The sequence below is a fragment of the Herpailurus yagouaroundi genome, unplaced genomic scaffold, assembly GCF_014898765.1.
Source record: "Herpailurus yagouaroundi ecotype Mexico unplaced genomic scaffold, PumYag 221, whole genome shotgun sequence".
Classification (NCBI taxonomy): domain Eukaryota; kingdom Metazoa; phylum Chordata; class Mammalia; order Carnivora; family Felidae; genus Herpailurus; species Herpailurus yagouaroundi.
The window spans coordinates 9,775,664-9,794,466 of record NW_024412452.1 but is presented as its reverse complement, the minus strand read 5'-3'; the positions used below and the strand labels follow the sequence as shown (position 1 = coordinate 9,794,466).

At 48.4% G+C, this 18,803-nt stretch overlaps 1 protein-coding gene across 10 annotated transcripts in view; it reads right to left on the bottom strand.

The window, feature by feature from the left end:
• DCTN1 (dynactin subunit 1) overlaps nt 1-18,496 on the bottom strand; it is a 30,876-nt gene extending 12,380 nt beyond the window's left edge. For 3 of the 10 annotated variants that reach the window (XM_040458441.1, XM_040458442.1, XM_040458444.1), the window contains exons 1-5: nt 4,088-4,333; nt 3,805-3,883; nt 3,570-3,604; nt 2,847-2,867; nt 492-509 (exon numbers count right to left, since the gene is read on the bottom strand). In XM_040458441.1, the coding sequence (XP_040314375.1) occupies nt 492-509; nt 2,847-2,867; nt 3,570-3,604; nt 3,805-3,883; nt 4,088-4,315 (381 nt within the window). In that variant the 5' untranslated portion in view covers nt 4,316-4,333. Of the gene's footprint in view, nt 1-491; nt 860-2,846; nt 2,868-3,569; nt 3,605-3,804; nt 3,884-4,087; nt 4,334-6,012; nt 6,188-18,392 lie in introns of those variants that run through there. The other 7 variants (XM_040458443.1, XM_040458445.1, XM_040458449.1 and 4 more) reach the window with 6 other exon arrangements.
• Nucleotides 18,497-18,803: the final 307 nt, after the last annotated feature.

Genomic DNA, 18,803 nt, shown 5'->3' with positions numbered 1-18,803 from the left:
AGCCTCCATAGCTGAGGGTCAAAGACCTCTAGGGTCCCCATCCCACCCTGGGAAAGCCCCTTAATACACCCCCTGGTGGGGGAGGGATGCTGGGAGTACAACCAAGAGGCATCCTAGCAAAGGATAAGGGTGAGGTAGTCCTGCTAAAGGCATGAAGACACAGGGACCTGCTTCCCAAATCCTCTCGCAGGAAACTCCCAGAGGCAGTTTGCAGCAAAAGCTGCCTGAACCCCACGGTTGTGAGGCTACTGGGTACAAGGCCCAGAACACACACTCAGTCAGAGGCCAAATCAGGCAGAGCAGGGAGCAAATTTCCAGCGTGTGGGGCATGGCAGTGACACACACCTCTCCCTGCCCCCCACCTTCAACCCCACCCTCCTCCCCCAACCAGGTAGACAGATGAAGTCAATCAGCCCCCACCCCCACCCCAGCAGCCTGCTGCCACCATCGCCCTGGCAACCCGGCAGCAGGACCAGAGCAAGCAAGAGTACCTTTCGGGCTGTCGGTGCCTGTCTCATCATTGCAGAAAACCAAAGAAAGCCAGGAGAGGAAAGAGAAGGAGGGACAGAGGAGGATGGACACACAGAGGAAGGACAGACGAAGGGAGGGAGGGAAAAAGACCGAACAGAGGGAAAGGCGGCGGAGACAGGAGATTAGTGCATCAAATCCCAGCAATGCAGCCTCAGCTTCTCTGCCGGACTGCTTCCCAGCCTGCAAATGGCTGTGGCTCAGACGCAGAAGCCCCCGCAGGTGCGCAGTGGGTCAGCCTGGCTCCGGCAGGCACCGGAGAGGCGCCAGGCCCAGTTCACCAGCTAAGGCTGATGGCAGCCTCAGTGGCCGCAGCACCAGCTCCACCTGACGTCATGCACCCACCCTCCTCTGATCCGTGGGGGTGGAGCCACTGCTCCACGGTCACCTAGCAACCGCCAGGCTCTGCTGGCTCCGCCTCCCCCACATGACTGGATAAAGTCCTGCGCAGAACCCGCCCTGCTTCTTCTTCCAAAGAACAGGTTCTGATTCTTCCCTCCCCTTCCCTCCCCCACCCCATCCCCAAGAGTCTGCTCCAAGAAACTGGGCTAGGGGCCATCCCAGAAATGGTACTCTCTGGGGCCAGGGCATGACTGGGCAGGGACATGGAGCCTCATTGCTCCCTCAGCCTCTCTCATACACTTCCCTCTGCCCACAGCCCATCAACTCCACTTGTCTTTTACACACACAAGACAACGCCCTTACCCAGAACACCCCTCCTGTGACAGCATCCGCTCTGAGGGGCAACAATGACACTAAGAAACCCTGGGGAATATTCAGCAGTAGCTCTAATGACAGTTTGGCTCCTATCCCAACCCTCCCCTGGTTGAAGGGGGATTAAAGCCTGTCTCTAAAGGCCTTCCAGAAGGGAGTGGACACCTTTTAGAGACATCTGGGTTCTCTTCTGCCCTCCCCTTCAAAAGTTCCTTTGTTTTTGGTTCTAGTGCTAGCTCTCCATTCCCCGCAGGGTGAGAGCAGGGCCCTGGGCTAAGTGGTCTGCTATGAGAGGACCACTGGAGAGGAAGATCTGGCTACGGACTTGACTATTTAACTGGCATGTCGCACCAGGAGCAAAGAAGGCCCCGTATCCCAGCACAGGCAGTCTGTGCTGGGCTTTGCCACATTTCCCCAGGCAGCTGCCAAAACCCCAGCATTCAGACATGACTCAGGCCCCGCCCAGGTCAGGTCAGCCTGTGATGAGAACTCCTCCAACGATATCAGACTGCAGGTCCATGCTCTTCTCTATTCAGGGGCCTGAGACAAGATGGGAGCCCCAACAGGAGACAAAAACCAAGGGAAGAAGCCACTGTTCTATGACCTTGTAACTGGTCCAGCATCCTTTACAGCATGATTTTCCTTCTCACATCTCCACTCCCACCTGAGCCAGGACCTCAGAGCAAGTACCAGTATGTGGTCTCTTCCATGGCAAGACTCCAAAATGAGGACCCACTAACAACCAGGAATTGAAAAGATGTTTTCCTCTCCCCACCCACTGCCCCGATCCAGTAGCTCTCCATGCAGGTCATAAGGGCCTGAGACAATTGGCAACAAGGAAATCACAGAACCATACATACAGCACAGTACATACAGGTCAGACAGGCACATGCACGTCAGAGATAGCCTGGGCACAAGCCCAAGGCAGGGGCTGGTGTGAGGAAGTGGTCATGGCAGCGACTTAGGAGTTCAAAAGAGTCTGGGGGTGGCACAGTTGAGCCCCATTCAATGATGGCTGATGAAAGTCTGCAAGGGCTGGGCCTCAAGCACACCACCAGAAGAAGGAAGAGGCAGGGAAAGACTAGTGGAGCAGTGTGAGGGTGGGCATCCACGGCAGTGCTCACCCAGAGGGAGGCACATGGACTATCAGGCTTTCCAACTCAGGACTGTTCTCCCTGGCCTCCTGCCTCCTTGCCCAATCATCTCACCTGGTACTTTCACCTGGCCTCCCATTGTTTCCTCCCACTGCCCCCAAACTTGAGCTGAAAACCCAGTAATGTAATCCAGTAAATGCTGTACTCCATGCTGCTGCTTTACATTCACAGTCAAATGTTTGGAGTGTCTGATGAGAAGTCCTAAGGCAGTGGGGAGAGGGGCAAATAGGTGCAGAAATCATCTCTAATGAGTGCCATCTGAGCCTGGTACTGAGCCTGATGTCCCCGCATCCCTCAAAGGAACTCTGAAAGCCAAGGCTGCCATTTCCTCTGGCCATCCCAGCCCCAAGGTCACACACACATGCATGCAGCAGCCCAAGGACATGCAGGACAGCTGGGGAGGAGGCTCATGGCCCTCACCCACCCAGTCACAAATAGTAAACACACCACCTTCTTAGGCTTCAGTCCCCGCTGCATGAGGAGTAGGAAAGGGCAGAGTTAGAGAACAAACGCCACAGTGTGACTAGCTGGCCAGACATCCTGGGTGTAGGTGTTAAGACAAACTCAGGTACACACAGGTAAAGGGGGAAGTCAGGTCACTGCCAAGTCCTGGTAAGTGAGATGAGGGGTCCCTCAAGGATCAGATTCCAGGCTGTCCACACCCTGGCCCAGAGAAAGTGGAGAATCTGAATCCCCACCCTCACACACCCTGCGCAGAGCAGTGCAGGAGAATTAGAACAGGCCCTCTGCATACAGCCTAAAATAGGCAGCAGTAGGCACAGCTCCTTACCATTCACTTGCAAACAGGAGAACTCCTTCTTCCTCTAGTTCTCACCTTACCCCTACCCTCTGTCCTTTTAGAGCCTGGCAGCCTTGGGTACCATAAGGCAGCAAGTTGGCAACAACACTACTAGGGTCAGACCTATCTTCCCTATCACCCCTAGCCTCGGCCCCTTTTGACTCTAAACATCTGGGCCCTAACAGTTTTTCCATGCTACCACCTTTACCCCTAAAGCAGCAGCTCATACCCAGAAAGCTTCCAGGGAGGTTGGAGACTGGAAGGCTAACTCCGTTTACTCACCTACTATTTCTACCTATCTAGCATTAGTCTCCCTCCTCTCTTTCTCCTTCCCCTCTTTCTATTGCTCCCCACTCCTACCCCCAACCACTCACCAGTTTGCTGGTCTTCGCAGCTGAGTCAGTTCCCTCTGTAGGAAGCAAACAGAAACAAAGCATGTGTTTGTATAGGGGGGTAGGGGCAGAGATCATTGTGGTGGGGTAGAAGAGATATAACAAGGGAGTATGGTGGGGATAGAGAAATCTCAGGATCCACTGTGGCCCTGTATTCTGGGAAGAAGTCCTGAGGACTCCTGGATGTGAAAAAGTAATTTAACTGGGTGGCTGTTACCTCTTTTGAGGACCTTTGAGGCAGAAGAATCAGGTGTCTCTGGAGAAGTAGTATCTGCTCCATCTTCAAATACCTGGATCTGAGGCCACAGAACAAACTCAATATAGCCAGATCAGCGATGGCTGCAATATGGGATGGGTCTCTAATCTTCCCTCCCCCACTACCTCCCATTCTCTCAACCAGAGACTTACACTCATGCCCAGAAAAAGGGAGCACCAACACAAAAGCCACCCAAGCAACAGAGTATGTACACATGCATACACCCAGAGCAGGGTGTAAGTACCTGGGATTGGCGCACAAAGATACCATGCCCTTCATCACAAGTGAAGTACTTCCTGCCTTGGACAGTTCCATCATTCTTGCCCTTTGCTTCATCCAGGATCACGCCTACCCATTTGCCAGTGGCAAAGAGTGTGGCTCCAACATAGGCCACAGTGCCTCGATGGCCTTTTCCAATCACCTCTACACGGGAGCCCACTCGCAAAGGTCGGGCGCTTGCCTCGGCACTCATTCTGCTGCCACTGGGCGTCTGAAAGAAAGACACATGCAAATATATGCAGTTAAAGGCCTCACATCAAGGATATCATCCTAATGCATCCTAAGTAAGGCCTGGACAAGATCCTGGACTGAAAAAGGACAAGAAGTCACTTTCCTGAACCCCATTCTCAGGGTGAAGTGGACCCCAAATTCCCTTTTGAAAAATACCAGTGATATGTTCTAAGACTTCTCCAAACTCCTCTGGAATCTGCCAGAATTTTTAGGAGTTTATATTTAAATTTTATAACAAATCAGAACTCAATGACAGATCTGTGAATGTCACCACATGGCTTCTTTCTCAGGAGCACTGCCCCCAAGCAGGAGAGTAAAGCTCAAGCGAATAACTCAGTTTAGACCAGGCTCTCCAAGCCCAATACCCTGACTCAGGTGCCTAAGTTGGGAAGACAGGTGATTCATGGGTTACTCCCACACAGAATCCTGTTCCACTCCCCACTGTTGTCTGTGTTCCCTGTGGTCAAACAGCTCTTAGGTCTCTCACTCTCAAAGGCACACAACTGTGCCTCCCTCCAGCCCTGACTCCCCGCCCCCACCCCATCCACACACCCACCATGACATTCCTAGATACTTCACCACAGCCCATTCAACCTTTTAATTCCCTTCTCCCTGGCCCAAGTCATGCCCTATCAACTCTACCCCAAGCTCAGGAGATCCTTCCCCCAGCTATGTTGCTACAAAAAGAAAAACAAAAGCCAGGTAAATCAGATATCTTAGATCTGACCTGCACTGTCTCCCAGACTCTGCCAGTGGTCCAAATGGATAGCTTACTATCCCGTGGATGGACAAGGCAAAGGAATAGACTAAACATTGTCCTTCAGAAGTTCTCAGCTTCTGACACACCCGTGATGACAGGACACAACATGAAATTAGGTCCCAAAGAGGGCCATGGTTTAGAAGAAAATCACACCTAAGCCATTTTTAGCAACAGCAGCTCCATGAACCAAGGGCCTTGCAGCAAACAGATGAATGAGACATGAGAAAGTGACTCCCTGGTCCTAAAGATTCCACAGGGCTCCCCTTGATGCTCCCACTTGGCTTCAGAAGGGAGCTCTGACAGAGCCTGTCACTCCCTGAATCCCTTCCCCAAAGAGCTCATCTAGGAAGATAAGGATATAGTTCCCAGGGGCTTCAGGACCCCAAATCACACCTAGCACAGCAGAGTGGCTCTCATGGATCTGACGATAAAAAGAACTGACAGTGACATCAGGGCTAGCCCCACACTCAAGAGACTCCCCCAACCTCCCAATCCTAAGAAGCCTCTCAGATCCAGGTGGACACAATAGTGGGTACAGATTCAATCTCAACCAGAAGAAAGAAAGAGCAAGTGACAAACAACAAAGCAGTTCTAAAGAAAGGCGTCACTGTAAGGCCATTCCAACCCACCAACCCCATTCAGAGTCCCCAAGATAGTCCAATCCCCTCAGGAACCTCTGGCCAGAGGTCCAATTAAGAGTCAAAGGTCAGGCCTTGACACTCCCCACTGAGGGCCCAACTCTGGGAGGGGAGGCCTGTCCAGCCTAGCACCATCACTCCCTGCTGCGAGTGGCCCCAGTCTAGCTCCAGCCTGTCTCCCCAGCCCCCACAGCTGTGTCCACAGGCACCCAGGCCTTCTCCAGCAGCCCTCCCAGGGCCATCCCAATAAGGACCACTTACCCGGCTGTACATATGCCTCTTGCTCTGGGCCATGCTGCTCACCCGGCCTCTACCCCCTCCCCCAGTGGGCCAAAGACAGAGAGAAAAGGCAGAAACCTAGACAGGAGGGTCAGGGCTCCAGGCCCTCATGGACAGACACAGAAGCCGTCAGGCACGGCCCTCCCCAGTCCATGGACCTCACTCGGTGGCCTACCGGGGTAGGGGTGGGGGCAGAGATGGGGGCTGAGGAGCAAGTCCTCTCTGCTGCCTGATGATTCCTGAACCCAGAGACACCGAATCCTGCTTGCCAGCTGATGAGTCTCACTCTGCGCTAGTGCTGCTCTAGACTTGTCAGGAACCGTGCTTGCATCTGGGTCCTAGTGCCCCCCTGCTTCACCTGGCCCAGACAAGCAGGGCAGGGACTAAGGGGCTAGGCCCACACCACGGAACCTCAGCAGTCACCTCTAGAGTAAACTGGGAGCACAGCCCTGGTGGGTCCTCCTAGTCTTCACCCCTCAGCATCACTGACACCCCCCCCCAACACCTCCCCCTACAATGTGCCTCAGCAGGACCACAAGCATCAAGTGACACTTCAAAAAGATCAGCTACCAGCAGGCCTCCACACAGCCAAAACAAGGGTCTCTTACTCCCTATCTGGAGCTCTTCTCTCTCCCTCCTTTTTCTAAACTCTGAACTCAGGACCCAAACCCATATAATTATAGAGTCTGGATTTCAATCTCACACTGGGCCAAAGGAGCCAGGCCCTGCCCACTACCCAGCAAAGGAAGGGCAGTAATGGAGATAATCTCATACACACAGAAAAGCAAGTCAAGTACCTCAGTCCTCCCCACACTGAAAAAGGTTACCATACCCTTCCTCCCTTCTGGTCGTTATAAAGGGACACACTTGAACTCTAAGACTATCAGGTTCAACTGGATGAGTAAGAGCAGAGAGCTCCACATGCCCCCTACAGCACAAGGCCCAATCTACCTCAATTACCTGCCCCTTACACTCTTGGCCTTGCTTTCTAGGCATCTCCTTAACAGAAAAAAATGAGATGTTTATTTTCCATAGTTCACAAAATTTCTTTAATAAGCATGTATTACTTTTATAATTGAAAATGTTTAACAAGATTAAGTATTCCAGTAAGAAGTCTCCAGAGGGCTATGTCATAATACCACTTCATTCATTTACCCATCTAACATGGCCTAGGAACCGACAAACCAGAGTCCCTGCCCCTAAGCACTCAAGGCTGGTCTGGGGTCTGCCCTATATAGCTCCACTATGTGCAGAGTGGATCTAGATTCCCTGGGCCTAGGGATACTTGTCTTCTCTGCACTGGTCTTCACAGGCCGAACAGAATCTTCCTCCACTCCACCCTCTTTCTAAGGCAGGCCAAAAAGCCCAACAGTAGAATGACAGTCAACAGTTAGATATATGGCCCCAAAACACCTCTTCACATCTTCAATCCTGGCCAGACCCCCATAGGAAACCATTTCTTTCCTCCCCTGCAAAATTTCCATGTTTGCCCTCTTCTTCCCTAGTCACATTTACCCAGGTAGGCAGAGCCACGCAGCTCCTTGCAGCCTGGACTTCGCATGTTCAGAGCACTTTACAGCCTACAGAGCACCGTAAAAAACACAAGTTTTAGTACCATGGTTAAGAGTACTTTTCTAGACTCAAGCTGCTTATGTCCAATTCTTGGCTTTACCCCCTGGGAACTGCGTAAACTTGGTCCAGTTACTTAACATCTCTGTGTTTCAATTTCCTTATCTGTCATTTGGGAGCAAAGAACACATCTCAGAGAGCTGTTGTGAGGATTAGCCAAGATAATCCATGTAAAACATTTAAGGCATTGCCTGGCATTTAGTAAGTACTCAACAAAAGTCAGCTAATAACAATGTTGTTATCCTCATATTTGTAAATCACAGTAACTCCACAGAAAGGCAGGCCTGGGACAGTGCTAACAAGGAAACTGAGGCTTAGGGAGCTAAGTAACTTCCCTAAAGTTACACACAAGGTGAGGAATGGAGCCAAAACTGGAACCAAAGCCTGAACTGGAACCCTCTGCACTTTCCACTAGCCTCACTGTTTACCACATGTATCTCTAGGCTTCTTCCAAGGGCGTGCTCCTCCTCTAGACCATACTGTCTTCCAAAATACAGGAGAACTCATATCTAAAAACAACCTCATAACTCACCAACCATACAGGTGTATATATAGTCACCTAACTTCTTGGAGGCTGTTTCTTCTATAAAATGGGAATATCAGCTGCCATCTCTACATTAATGTTATAAGGCTCAAATAAGGTATAGCACATAAAAGTGCTTTGTAAAAAGTACAGAAGCTGTAGAAATGCAAAAAAAAAAATCAGCTGACATAATGTAGTATATAAACCTAAAAATAAAATATCTAGGCAATGTTATAATTATAGGAATTACAGACAAAAAACAGGTGAATTAAAAAGAAAAGGGGTACCTGACTATGCCTTGAATTATGGGCTGGGTGTTTTGTTTTGTTTTTTTCTGGATATGTGGAAAGGCCTACAAACACTGTAAGTTGTAAACACACTTTGAGTAGGGACAGAATAGTTTTGCTTGACTAGGAAATATTAAAGTAGACTAGTTTGGCTGAAGTAAAGAATTCTAGATAAGTTCCTCTATCAAACTATAAGCCTTTTAAAGCAAACCCCACAGGGGCCCTGGATGGCACAGTCAGTGCATCCTGATCTTAACTCAGCTAATGATCTCAGTTTGTGAGTTCGAGCCTCACATCGGGCTCTGTGCTGATGGCACGGAGCCTGCTTGGGATTGTCTCTCCTTCTCTTTGCCCCTCACCCGCTGGTGTTTTCTCTCTCAAAATAAATAAACTTAAAAAAAATAATAAAAAAAGCATAGCCCACAACTTTTCGTCTCTGTGATCCCATCACCATTAGCTCATGGAGTCAAATGTTTATTGAATAAATAAACACATCAATGTTGAGATATACTAGTAGGTTAAGTATGGATAGTCAGGGAGCTTAACATTCAGGTAGGGAAAGATAAGTCCATCTCCATGATCCAATAACAAGTGTGTCTTCTTCCTGAGCAGGAGACTGGCATAATGAAAACTATTTTACAAAGATCAAACTGGAGGCAGAGCAGGCTGGAGTGGAGGCAGGAGCAACTTGGTAAAGACAGGATAATAGCAAGGAGGTTGCTGCATAATGAGCAACGGGTGAGGAGGGTCTGAACTCAAGCAGGAGAGGACAGAAACCAATTCAGAGGATGTACAAAGACGCCCCGAGAAGGCCCTGGGATAGATCACACATGGGGAAAGAGGCGGAGGGCCTGCACGGCTCCAGAGACAGACAGACCTGCACACAGCTTTGGTTCTCCTATTTCCTCATCTGTACAACTCTGGTCAAGATACTGAACTTTCTGAGCCCCAGTTACCTCATCTGAAAAAAGGGGTAAATGATACCTACCTCACAGAGATGTTGTGAGGATTAAAGAAGTAAAGCATTTAGCACAGTGCCTGGCACAGATTAGATGCTCAACAAAAGGCAGATGTTATCTTCATCATTAGTGAGAAGGTACATCAATAATGACTTACACACAGTAAGAACTTAAATGCTACATGAATAAATGAATGGATGGATGAATGAATGCACAAAAATTAAAATGAATGAACCCAGGAGCTTTCAAGCATGAGTACTGGAAGAATGATGATCGAAAACAATAAGAGAATTGGGAGGAACCGGGAAGGGAAATGGAACATGTTAGGGGAGAGAGGATAAGTCTTTTCTTAGGGCCTTCTCTGGAACAAATGTAACTGTACGTGGACACATGTATTTCACTATCTCCTTCCAAAATGAACTTGTGATGCCAACAAAACAGATTCCATTATCTCTATATCCTACAGGTGATGGAACTGAGTCTCAGAAGTCAAAGGACTCTCCTGAGTCTCATGGCCAGAAAATGACAGAGCGCACACTTAACTAGCTACACGGACAGGTGATCCTTTCATAGCACCACTGGGCTCCATCCCATGTCACACAGAATAATTCTGAGTTACATGTTCCCTCAGCCAGAGATGAGACAGATACACCCTGGATTTCTAGTCTATTTTTCTCCCCAGTGATATTATATACTGTTAAAATATCTAGGAAAATGGGAAGAGAGGAAGGGAAAATCTATGTCTGATAAATAGATAACCAATGATCTTAGAGATTATTTCAGAAAATGACAGGAAAACGAGTAGACTGTTAAGAATTAAGGAGGAACAAGTAAGAAGGAAAAGCCTCTTTGGCGCCCAGCCTGCACCATTTCTACCTCGCTTTTACTAGCACCCCAGCATCCTTTGAGCCCTTGACCTCCTTTGTCTCATCTCAATTAACCTTGATCTTGAGCTAACTGAACTGTCTCATTTCCCTCATCCCACTCATAGAGGAAGTGGTCTGAGTCCCAGGCAGTCTGATAGCAAGGTTCACACATGAACTGAATTGCATCAGGCACTGGGCACTGAAAGTTTGGTTACAAAGATAAACACAAATTGGGGCGCCTGGGTGGCTCAGTCGGTTAAGTGTCTGACTTCGGCTCAGGTCGTGATCTCACAGTCCGTGAGTTTGAGCCCTGCGTCGGGCTCTGTGCTAACAGCTCAGAGCTTGGAGCCTGCTTCGGATTCTGTGTCTCCCTCTCTCTCTCTGCCCCTCCCCTGCTCATGCTCTCTCCCTGTCTCACAAATAAATAAAACACATTAAAAAAAAAACACAATGGTAACCAACAAGATTCAGATTTTCTTCAGACTAGGATAAAACTGTGTATCTCTGAAAGCACTAGTAAGGAAGGGGTAAGTACTGATGTAAGTCCCTCAGGAATCAGGAAAAAAAGAGCTGTCTGCTCACTGAGTGTCAGGGGGTATGGAAGGATGGGACTACGAGGGTGGAAGGCTGGAGTCCAGATACACACAGGAACCCAGAAATTAGACACACACAAAGCCCACTGCTCCTCGGTCTGACTCGTATCTACTTTACAGATCTCATACAGATAGGACTTAAACCCTAAATGGACTTTTTAAACTTTTATTTATTTATTTTGGGAGGGAGAGAGGGACAGGGAGAGGGAGAAAGCGAGCAGAGGAGGGACAGAGAGAGAGGGAAAAAGAGAATCCCGAGCAGGCTCCACGCTGTCAGCACAGAGCCCAATGTGGAGCTCAAACTCACAAACCACGAGATTATGACTTGAGCCGAAAACAAGCACTGGACACTCAACCAACTGAGCCATCCAGGCACCGCCTAAATGACTTTCTTTACCTCTCCAGCTCCTTATTATCCCAGAAATGCCTACAGCCCACTCCCAATCTGAATGCAGCTTGACTTCTTCCCAAAGTATCCCCTTCCTCCAAGAATACCCAGAGACTACCAGGCCTGCCTCCAGAGGGTTCAGACCCTGAAGAGTCAGGGAGGAAAGCTATACAATATGCCTCACTTATCCTCAATAAAGGAACTTTTGCAGGAAGGTAACAGGTACTTGAGTGCAGCCCCCAGCCCCATACTCAAGAACTACAACCTTCCCAGTGCTAGCAGGAGTCCTACTTAACAGCCTGTTTGAAGTTCCTGCCGGCTCCTCCCCATGAATCAACTGCAAATCTCTGGCACTAGGACCCTGCAGACAGGGAACCCTGAGCCTGCGCTCTAAAGAGAGAGATGCACCATTTCACAACTTCAGCAAAAGCCAAGGCAGCCAACAAAGCCACAGCCACCTTGGCTGTGCTTGGACTCTGCCTTTTGGGCAGCTCACCAGCCACTCCCCAGAAGCAGAGCATTCTGTCCTTTCTTTTTAAATCCACGTCATCATTTGATCATAATGGAAATCAATCTCAAGTCACCACGCAAAGGCGTATCCATAGCAACCACAAGAGGAAGGACACAGAAATGATGCTCCAGTGGCTGCAGCAGAAAAAGGTAAGCCTGTTTCTCTTCCATTCATGCTATCCCACCATTCTCCCCCTTCACTCAAGCGCATCTTACCTGCAAATTCTATCACACTAGAGGGGATAACATAAAAGGCGAGTGTTAATAATCTATGCTATTATGTAAGGTTATATAGGTCTGTCTACTCCCATATGTGGCAGAAAAAAAATTCTCTTTTTCTGGTTGATGGAGACAATTCTCTTTTACATATTCACTGTCTCAGGTGACAGAATCTCTGCCTGCAATACCTGTCAAATCACTATCAGTTACTTGTCTTTCTAGTCGGATGCTACTCTCATTCAAGGATTTCAGAGTTTCCTACCTATTTGTAAAAGGCCAGTGGCAACACCGACCCCACTTCCCTGCCCACCCATGCCACAGTCGTGCTCACACACTGGCCAGGTAAGACTTGCTCTTAGCAGCCCGAGACTCTAGCCCCTCTAGGTCCAGAAAACTGGGGGCTGGGATTAAATTTCTGCCTTCTCTGGTGCCTAAGAGGAAGGAATGCCATTTCAGCAGAGGTAAGAGACTCATCAAATATAAACACTACTAAGCCTAAGTAATCCTCCATGCCTTGATTTCCCCTTGTGTAAAATAGAGACAACAACAATACCTTTCTAACAAAGTTGTGAAAATTACACGAGGATGCCTTTAAAGCATTTAGAAGAGCACCTGGTATGGAGCATCAATAAACATCAGCCATTATTATTATTATTATTATTATTATTATTATTATTATTATGAGAAAGAGGAAGGAGAGGCCTACAATGCAAGATTCAAGTTCAGATTCTCTTGAAGAGAATACCAGGTCTACTCTCTTTCCCTGCCTCTGGACAGTTATTTCAAGCTTCCCTTACTAATTTCAAGTCCTATTCCTATTTGAGCCCACACCAGCACCCACTCTCCTCAGCAGATAATTCTGCTGAAAAAGAAAACTGAACCTGTTAGATAAGAATCCCTTTGCAAATTTAGATACATCTGCAACCATCATTGCCTCTTTCTTCCTACATTCTTTCTTCTGTCGTTCCTCTTTCAAAGAAAATGATGTCCCATTCTTTTCAGAGCCAACCCTTCCACCCTCCTCTGAGGACCTGATTTAGCAATCATATTTTTTTCTCCTACCTTCAACTGCACCCTATCTACTAGCTCTTATACAGGATCAGGTAACCTATGCTCAAGACTCTTCTAGGAAAAACTGTCTCTAGTCACCGCTACCTCTTCCACGAGATGCCACCATCTCTCTCCCTTCCTTCCCTGCCAAACTACTCAAAGTGAGTACACCCTCCCTGTCCTCCCTTCCCATCCACTCCTCAATCTGGCTCAACCTGGCTCCTGTCCCTACCACTTCTCGGAAGCTGCTCACACTCCAAAAGTAGAAGAGCCTTGGTGATCCAACAATCCAGTCTCAAGGCACATTTTCCAAGCTCGTCTTAACTTGACTTCCCTGTAGCAACTGAAGCTGCTGATCTTCCTGGAACATTTTCCTCTCCTAGCTCCCTGGACAACATTGTCTTACCTTGCACACCAATCCTTCTTGACTCCTCTGTCATCTTCAGCCTCCTATAAGCATAGCGAGGCTCATCCATTCCCACAGCATCAACTCCCACTTACACCTACTGCCTCAGGCACAGATTCTCTTCAGAACCTCAGACCCACACTTCCACCTGTTTGCTAAGTGCCACGGACCCAAGTTCAACATAACTTAAAACACAGTTGGTAACTTCCCCCTCAAAAAATATTTTTTCTATATTCCCTTTTTAAAAAAAAAAAAATATTTTTTTTTTTTTTGAGAGAGAGAGAGAGAGAGAGAGAGAGAGAGAGAGAGAGAATATGAATGAGCAGGGACAGAGGCAGACTCTTAAGCAGGCTCCATGCCCAGTGCAGAGCCTGAGGCAGGACTCAACACAGGGCTCTTGACTCAGGGCTTGATAGTGAGATCATGACTTGAGCCAAAATCAAGAGTCAGATGCTTAACTGACTGAGCCACCCAGGCACTCCTATATTCCCTCTTTACTACTGGCACCACCACTCACCCAAAACAGAAGACCAAGTCATCCTTAACAACTCCCTCTTTTGTTCTCAACAACCTGTTAATCATTATGTTAGGTTGACTGTCTCCACGGTTTCTCTCAGATTCATCCCCTTACCATCCCCACTAACCTAATCCTTACTTCAGTCTTTTTTTTTTTTTTTTTAATTTTTTTTTTCAACGTTTATTTATTTTTGGGACAGAGAGAGACAGAGCATGAACAGGGGAGGGGCAGAGAGAGAGGGAGACACAGAATCGGAAACAGGCTCCAGGCTCTGAGCCATCAGCCCAGAGCCTGACGCGGGGCTCGAACTCACGGACCGCGAGATCGTGACCTGGCTGAAGTCGGACGCTCAACCGACTGCGCCACCCAGGCGCCCCTCCTTACTTCAGTCTTAAGCCATGCCTATGTTATTACAAGAGTCTCCTACTAATGTCCCTGATCCAGATTCTCCCCTTTCGGTCTACTTCCTCAGTTAGCTTCCCAAAATAGAATCACATCATCTCCCTGCCCACAAAACTGAATCTTCTGAGCACAGCACTATAGACCATTAAAAACCTGGCCTCATTACATCTAGTCTCATCAATAACCTCTCCTTTGATCCCAAAGTTCATATATTCCAGCTACATGGATCTATTTACCTTCCCCCCTTTGCCTCTATAAATGCTGCAAATGTCACCAAGGCCATTCTCTTTTCTCATCATTAAGGCTCAGCTCTATTATCATCTCTTTCCTGAAGACTCCCAATGTCTCCATGTAGAGCTAGCCATTCCCCCCTGTGCCCTCACACAGCACTTTGGACAGATCTCTATTACAACACCACGTTTTTATCAAAATATTGTCTCTCTTATCCCATCATGAATTCCTCCAGGGAAGGGAGTTTTTATTCATCCCAGTATCCTAAGCACTGAGCACAGAAGACATTTAATGTTAAATACAAGCCTGTACCAACACCAGGCTCTAGGGATATAAGCTGGCTCTGTCAACTTTCCCAGAGTAGCTTACCCTAAAAAGACCCCCACCATGGAGGAAATTAACAGTCATGCACACACAAACCCCAGCAGATGTACTCTTTCCTCTCCAGATAGGAGCCTAAGAAACTAAAAATGTAGGGACAGCCCCAGGTCCTATGGAATTTGGCAATGACACTAATTCTCAATCTCACATGCTTCCACAGTAGGAGGACCACAGAGAGACCTCTAGGCTCTAGCGCAAGTGCAGATCTGGGAAAACAGCTTGAGTGAGGCTCTGCGGGTGACAAAGGTCTAGTATTTGCTTAAGAGAAACCCTCAGGGGATATGTAGGAGCTTCAAGAGGTCAGAATGGACACTCAATTTGGCCATCAGCCAAGTGCTACTGGTACTTGCCTGAACTTCAAAAAAAAAAAAAAAAAAAAAAAGATATAAAGCCAAATCCAGAGTCTCCAGGATGGCAAGGACCCTAAGGTAGATTTCAATCAGTCAACTGCTCAGCACTTACCTCCTCAGGGATGTGGATCCAGTTCTCATTTCCCTTGGTATGGGACAGACACCCAAGTCCCCACAGTACCACCAGGAGCTGTAGACAGGCCAAGCAACCTGGGAATCCTCTACTACAATCCCTCTCAACCCATAACTCCAGGCAGCCACTAGCAATGACAGAGAAGGTAGAGTAAAACATAGAGTGGCAGTTGTCAATGGTAGTATGAGTCTCCTGAATCTTGAATTCTCTGTAACAACTTCTTCGCCTTTGTATCCTCATGTCAGTCAGGCCCAACTTAACCAATTCTTCCTTAGTATTGCCTCCTGCATCCTTCTTTTCTCCTCCATTACCATTGTCGCCACTGTGGTCACCATTTAATAGCTTTGAGAATTAAGGCAAGGCATTTTCCCCCTTTGGCGCCTCATCTGTAAAGCAGGATAACAGCTGCTCTGCCCACCTCACAGGACTATTAAATAAAATGGGATCATGCCGGTGGAAGGTTCTGTAATCTGTAAAATCTTATACACAAATATAAGGCATTCCTCTATCATCAACATAAATCCTCTACTACTAGGATGTGAAGTATATTTGGCTCCCTGCCTCTCTCCTTCTCCATTTCCAACCACATCATATATCACAGTAACACGATGATGCACTCTAAAATATTTTGTCCATATACTCACCTGCCCCAAATCTTTCACTGACATACCATTTCTTACTTAACCAAACAATCCTGGCTCTGACATATGCAGCGTCATCTCTGCACCACTGGCAGCTGCTTAGGATGCTTTCCCTAGTCTTGCAAGCCCCACCCAGCCTTCAAAGGCTAGCCAAAACCTCACTAGACTCCATGCAGAAAGACTAAATTTAAAAGAGGGATTTGAGGGGCATCTGGGTGGCTCAGTCGGTTGAGCGTCCGACTTCGGCTCAGGTCATGATCTCGCGGTTCGTGAGCTCGAGCCCCGCATCAGGCTCTGTGCTACCAAACAGCTCAGAGCCTGGAGCCTGCTTTGGATTCTGGGTCTCCCTCTCTCTCTCTCCCCCTCCCCTACTCATGCTCTGTCTCTCTCTCTCAAAAATAAATAAATGTTAAAAAAAAAAATAAAAGAGGGATTTGAAACAATGACATGGAAGAATTAAGGATAATTCAGCAGAGAAAATTTGGGAGGACAACCATCATCTAATACTTTAAGAGTAACCTTTTTAAAGGGGGACTGTACACTTTTTTTCTGTTCAATTCTAAAAAATAACCTAGTACCAACAGGATGGAAGTTGCAGAGATGTATTTCAGTTAGTTGAAAAAGTTCCTTATTAAGCTATCTCAGGATGAAATGTAGTAAATTCCCCATTATTAGAAAATATTCAAGTCCAAACTGGCCATTTGGGAAGGATATTTTAGATGGACTTCAACTATCACAAAGGTTACTGAACTTGAATCACAAGCATTTTAGATCTGAAAGGAACCTTACTGCTCTTCTAGTCCAGCCTCCTATTTTACAGACCTGGACAGGTGAAGGGGCTCGTTCAAGGCAGCAAAGTTTATGTTACAAAGCAGGAAGCAGAACATGGTCTCTAAATTTCAATCCAGTGATCAACACCCTTGCTATTGAAAGTGTGGTCCGTAGAGCAGCAGCAGCAGCATCACCTGGGAACTTGTTAGAAATGCAGAAACAGGGGCACCTGGGTGGCTCAGTCGGTTAAGTGTGGGACCTTCAATCATGACTCAGGTCATGATCTCATGGTTCAGTCTGTGAGATCCAGCCCCAAGTCAGGCTCTGTGCTGACAGTGTGGAGCCCACTCGAGATTCTCTCTCCCTCTCTCCTTGCTCCTCCCCTGCTTGTGCGTGCTTAATAATAATAATAATAATAATAATAATAATGGAAAGAAAAGAAAGAAATGAAGAGCCCCCCGGAATCTGTTTTTAACAAGACCTGCAAGTCTATGAGCCATTAAAGTTTGAAAAGCACTGACCTACACAGTCCCTTCCAAACCCTGATGTTCTAATTCTGGAACTGCACTTCCTAAACTATCTCAGATGTTAAACAGAGTTAGCACCCAAGAAAAACAGCATTTCCCATTCAAATCTGGGAAAGTCTCCATACCATACTTTCAGTGATCTTGTTAGCACACTGAAGGCTCTGAAATATTCCAGAGAAAACTTTAACCATGAAGTTTCAAAACATATTTGAGCACATAATGCCTTAAAAGAAAAACGTTATAGTAATTTCCTTTAATATCCCAGTGGCTGAGGCTTTGGCAGTACACCGGGTAAAGAATGTCTATCTTGACCGCATCGCTCTTTGACTCTCAGTACCTTAAGCACACTGGATTAGTAAGTGGTCAACATGGGCTTGCTGTTCTCATCACTGCAATACATGAGGGGAAGCTTCTAAATCATTGCCTCTTTAAAAACGGCGGAGTTCCTGTGTGTGTGATTTACCTGTAGTTCTGCCTAAAGACAAGAGGAATGTGCAAGATGACTTCTCAAGAGTCATGCAGCCAGTTAAGGCGGACCCCAGCAGTGGGAGGCACAGACACAACAAACCCATATCCACGCCCCCACGTTTCAGTCCTCTAAGGTTTTTTTGTTTTTCTTTTGACACCAACTTCTCAACCATGTGCCCACAAGGAAACCTGTAGCTCGGAATGGGTTCAGGGGTGCCTCAGACACTCCCAGGAAAGGAGGGGGGCCCTCGCCGTTGCGGAGGAATTAGGAGGCAACACCACTCCGACCCAGGGAGAACACCACCAGACTGAAGAGGGCAGGTGGGTCGGACAGGCCCAGACTCAGGCAGGCGCCCACCCCGCCGCGGCCCATCCCTACCGTCCCCGCTCCGCACACCGGGTTCCATGCCGCGCCCCAGTCCAGCACCCGGCCCCCCGTCCACCGCCGGGAACCTAGCGAACACGCGGGGGGCTGCGGCGGAGACGGTTGGCAGGGTGGCCGCCTCCGTACCTGTCCTGTCAGGGGCTCCGCGCCCGGCTCCGGCCCCACCACCGGCGACCGACGCCCAAGTCCTTGCCGGGCGCGCCCCGCCCGCCCCGCCCGCGTGGGCTGCCCGACGCGCCGCCCGACCCCTCGAGGCCCGCCCCACACCCTCTCGCCCCAGAGGCCCAGAGTCGCTTGGGGTTCAGGGAACACGCTACTCTTCCCCGAAAACCAGCCAGGGTTAAAAGCTGCGCGCTGAGCGCAGCCGAGGAGACCTCGGTCAGGCACAAAGCTGGACACCTGGAGCGAAATATGCGCGTGCGCACTGTGCCTGGGAAGCCAACGAGGACCACAGGAGAGAGGAGCCTCTAAGCCTGCGCCCTCTGCCGGCCGAGGGGAGACAGCGCACCGGGACTGGACGACTCGTTGCCCTAGGCA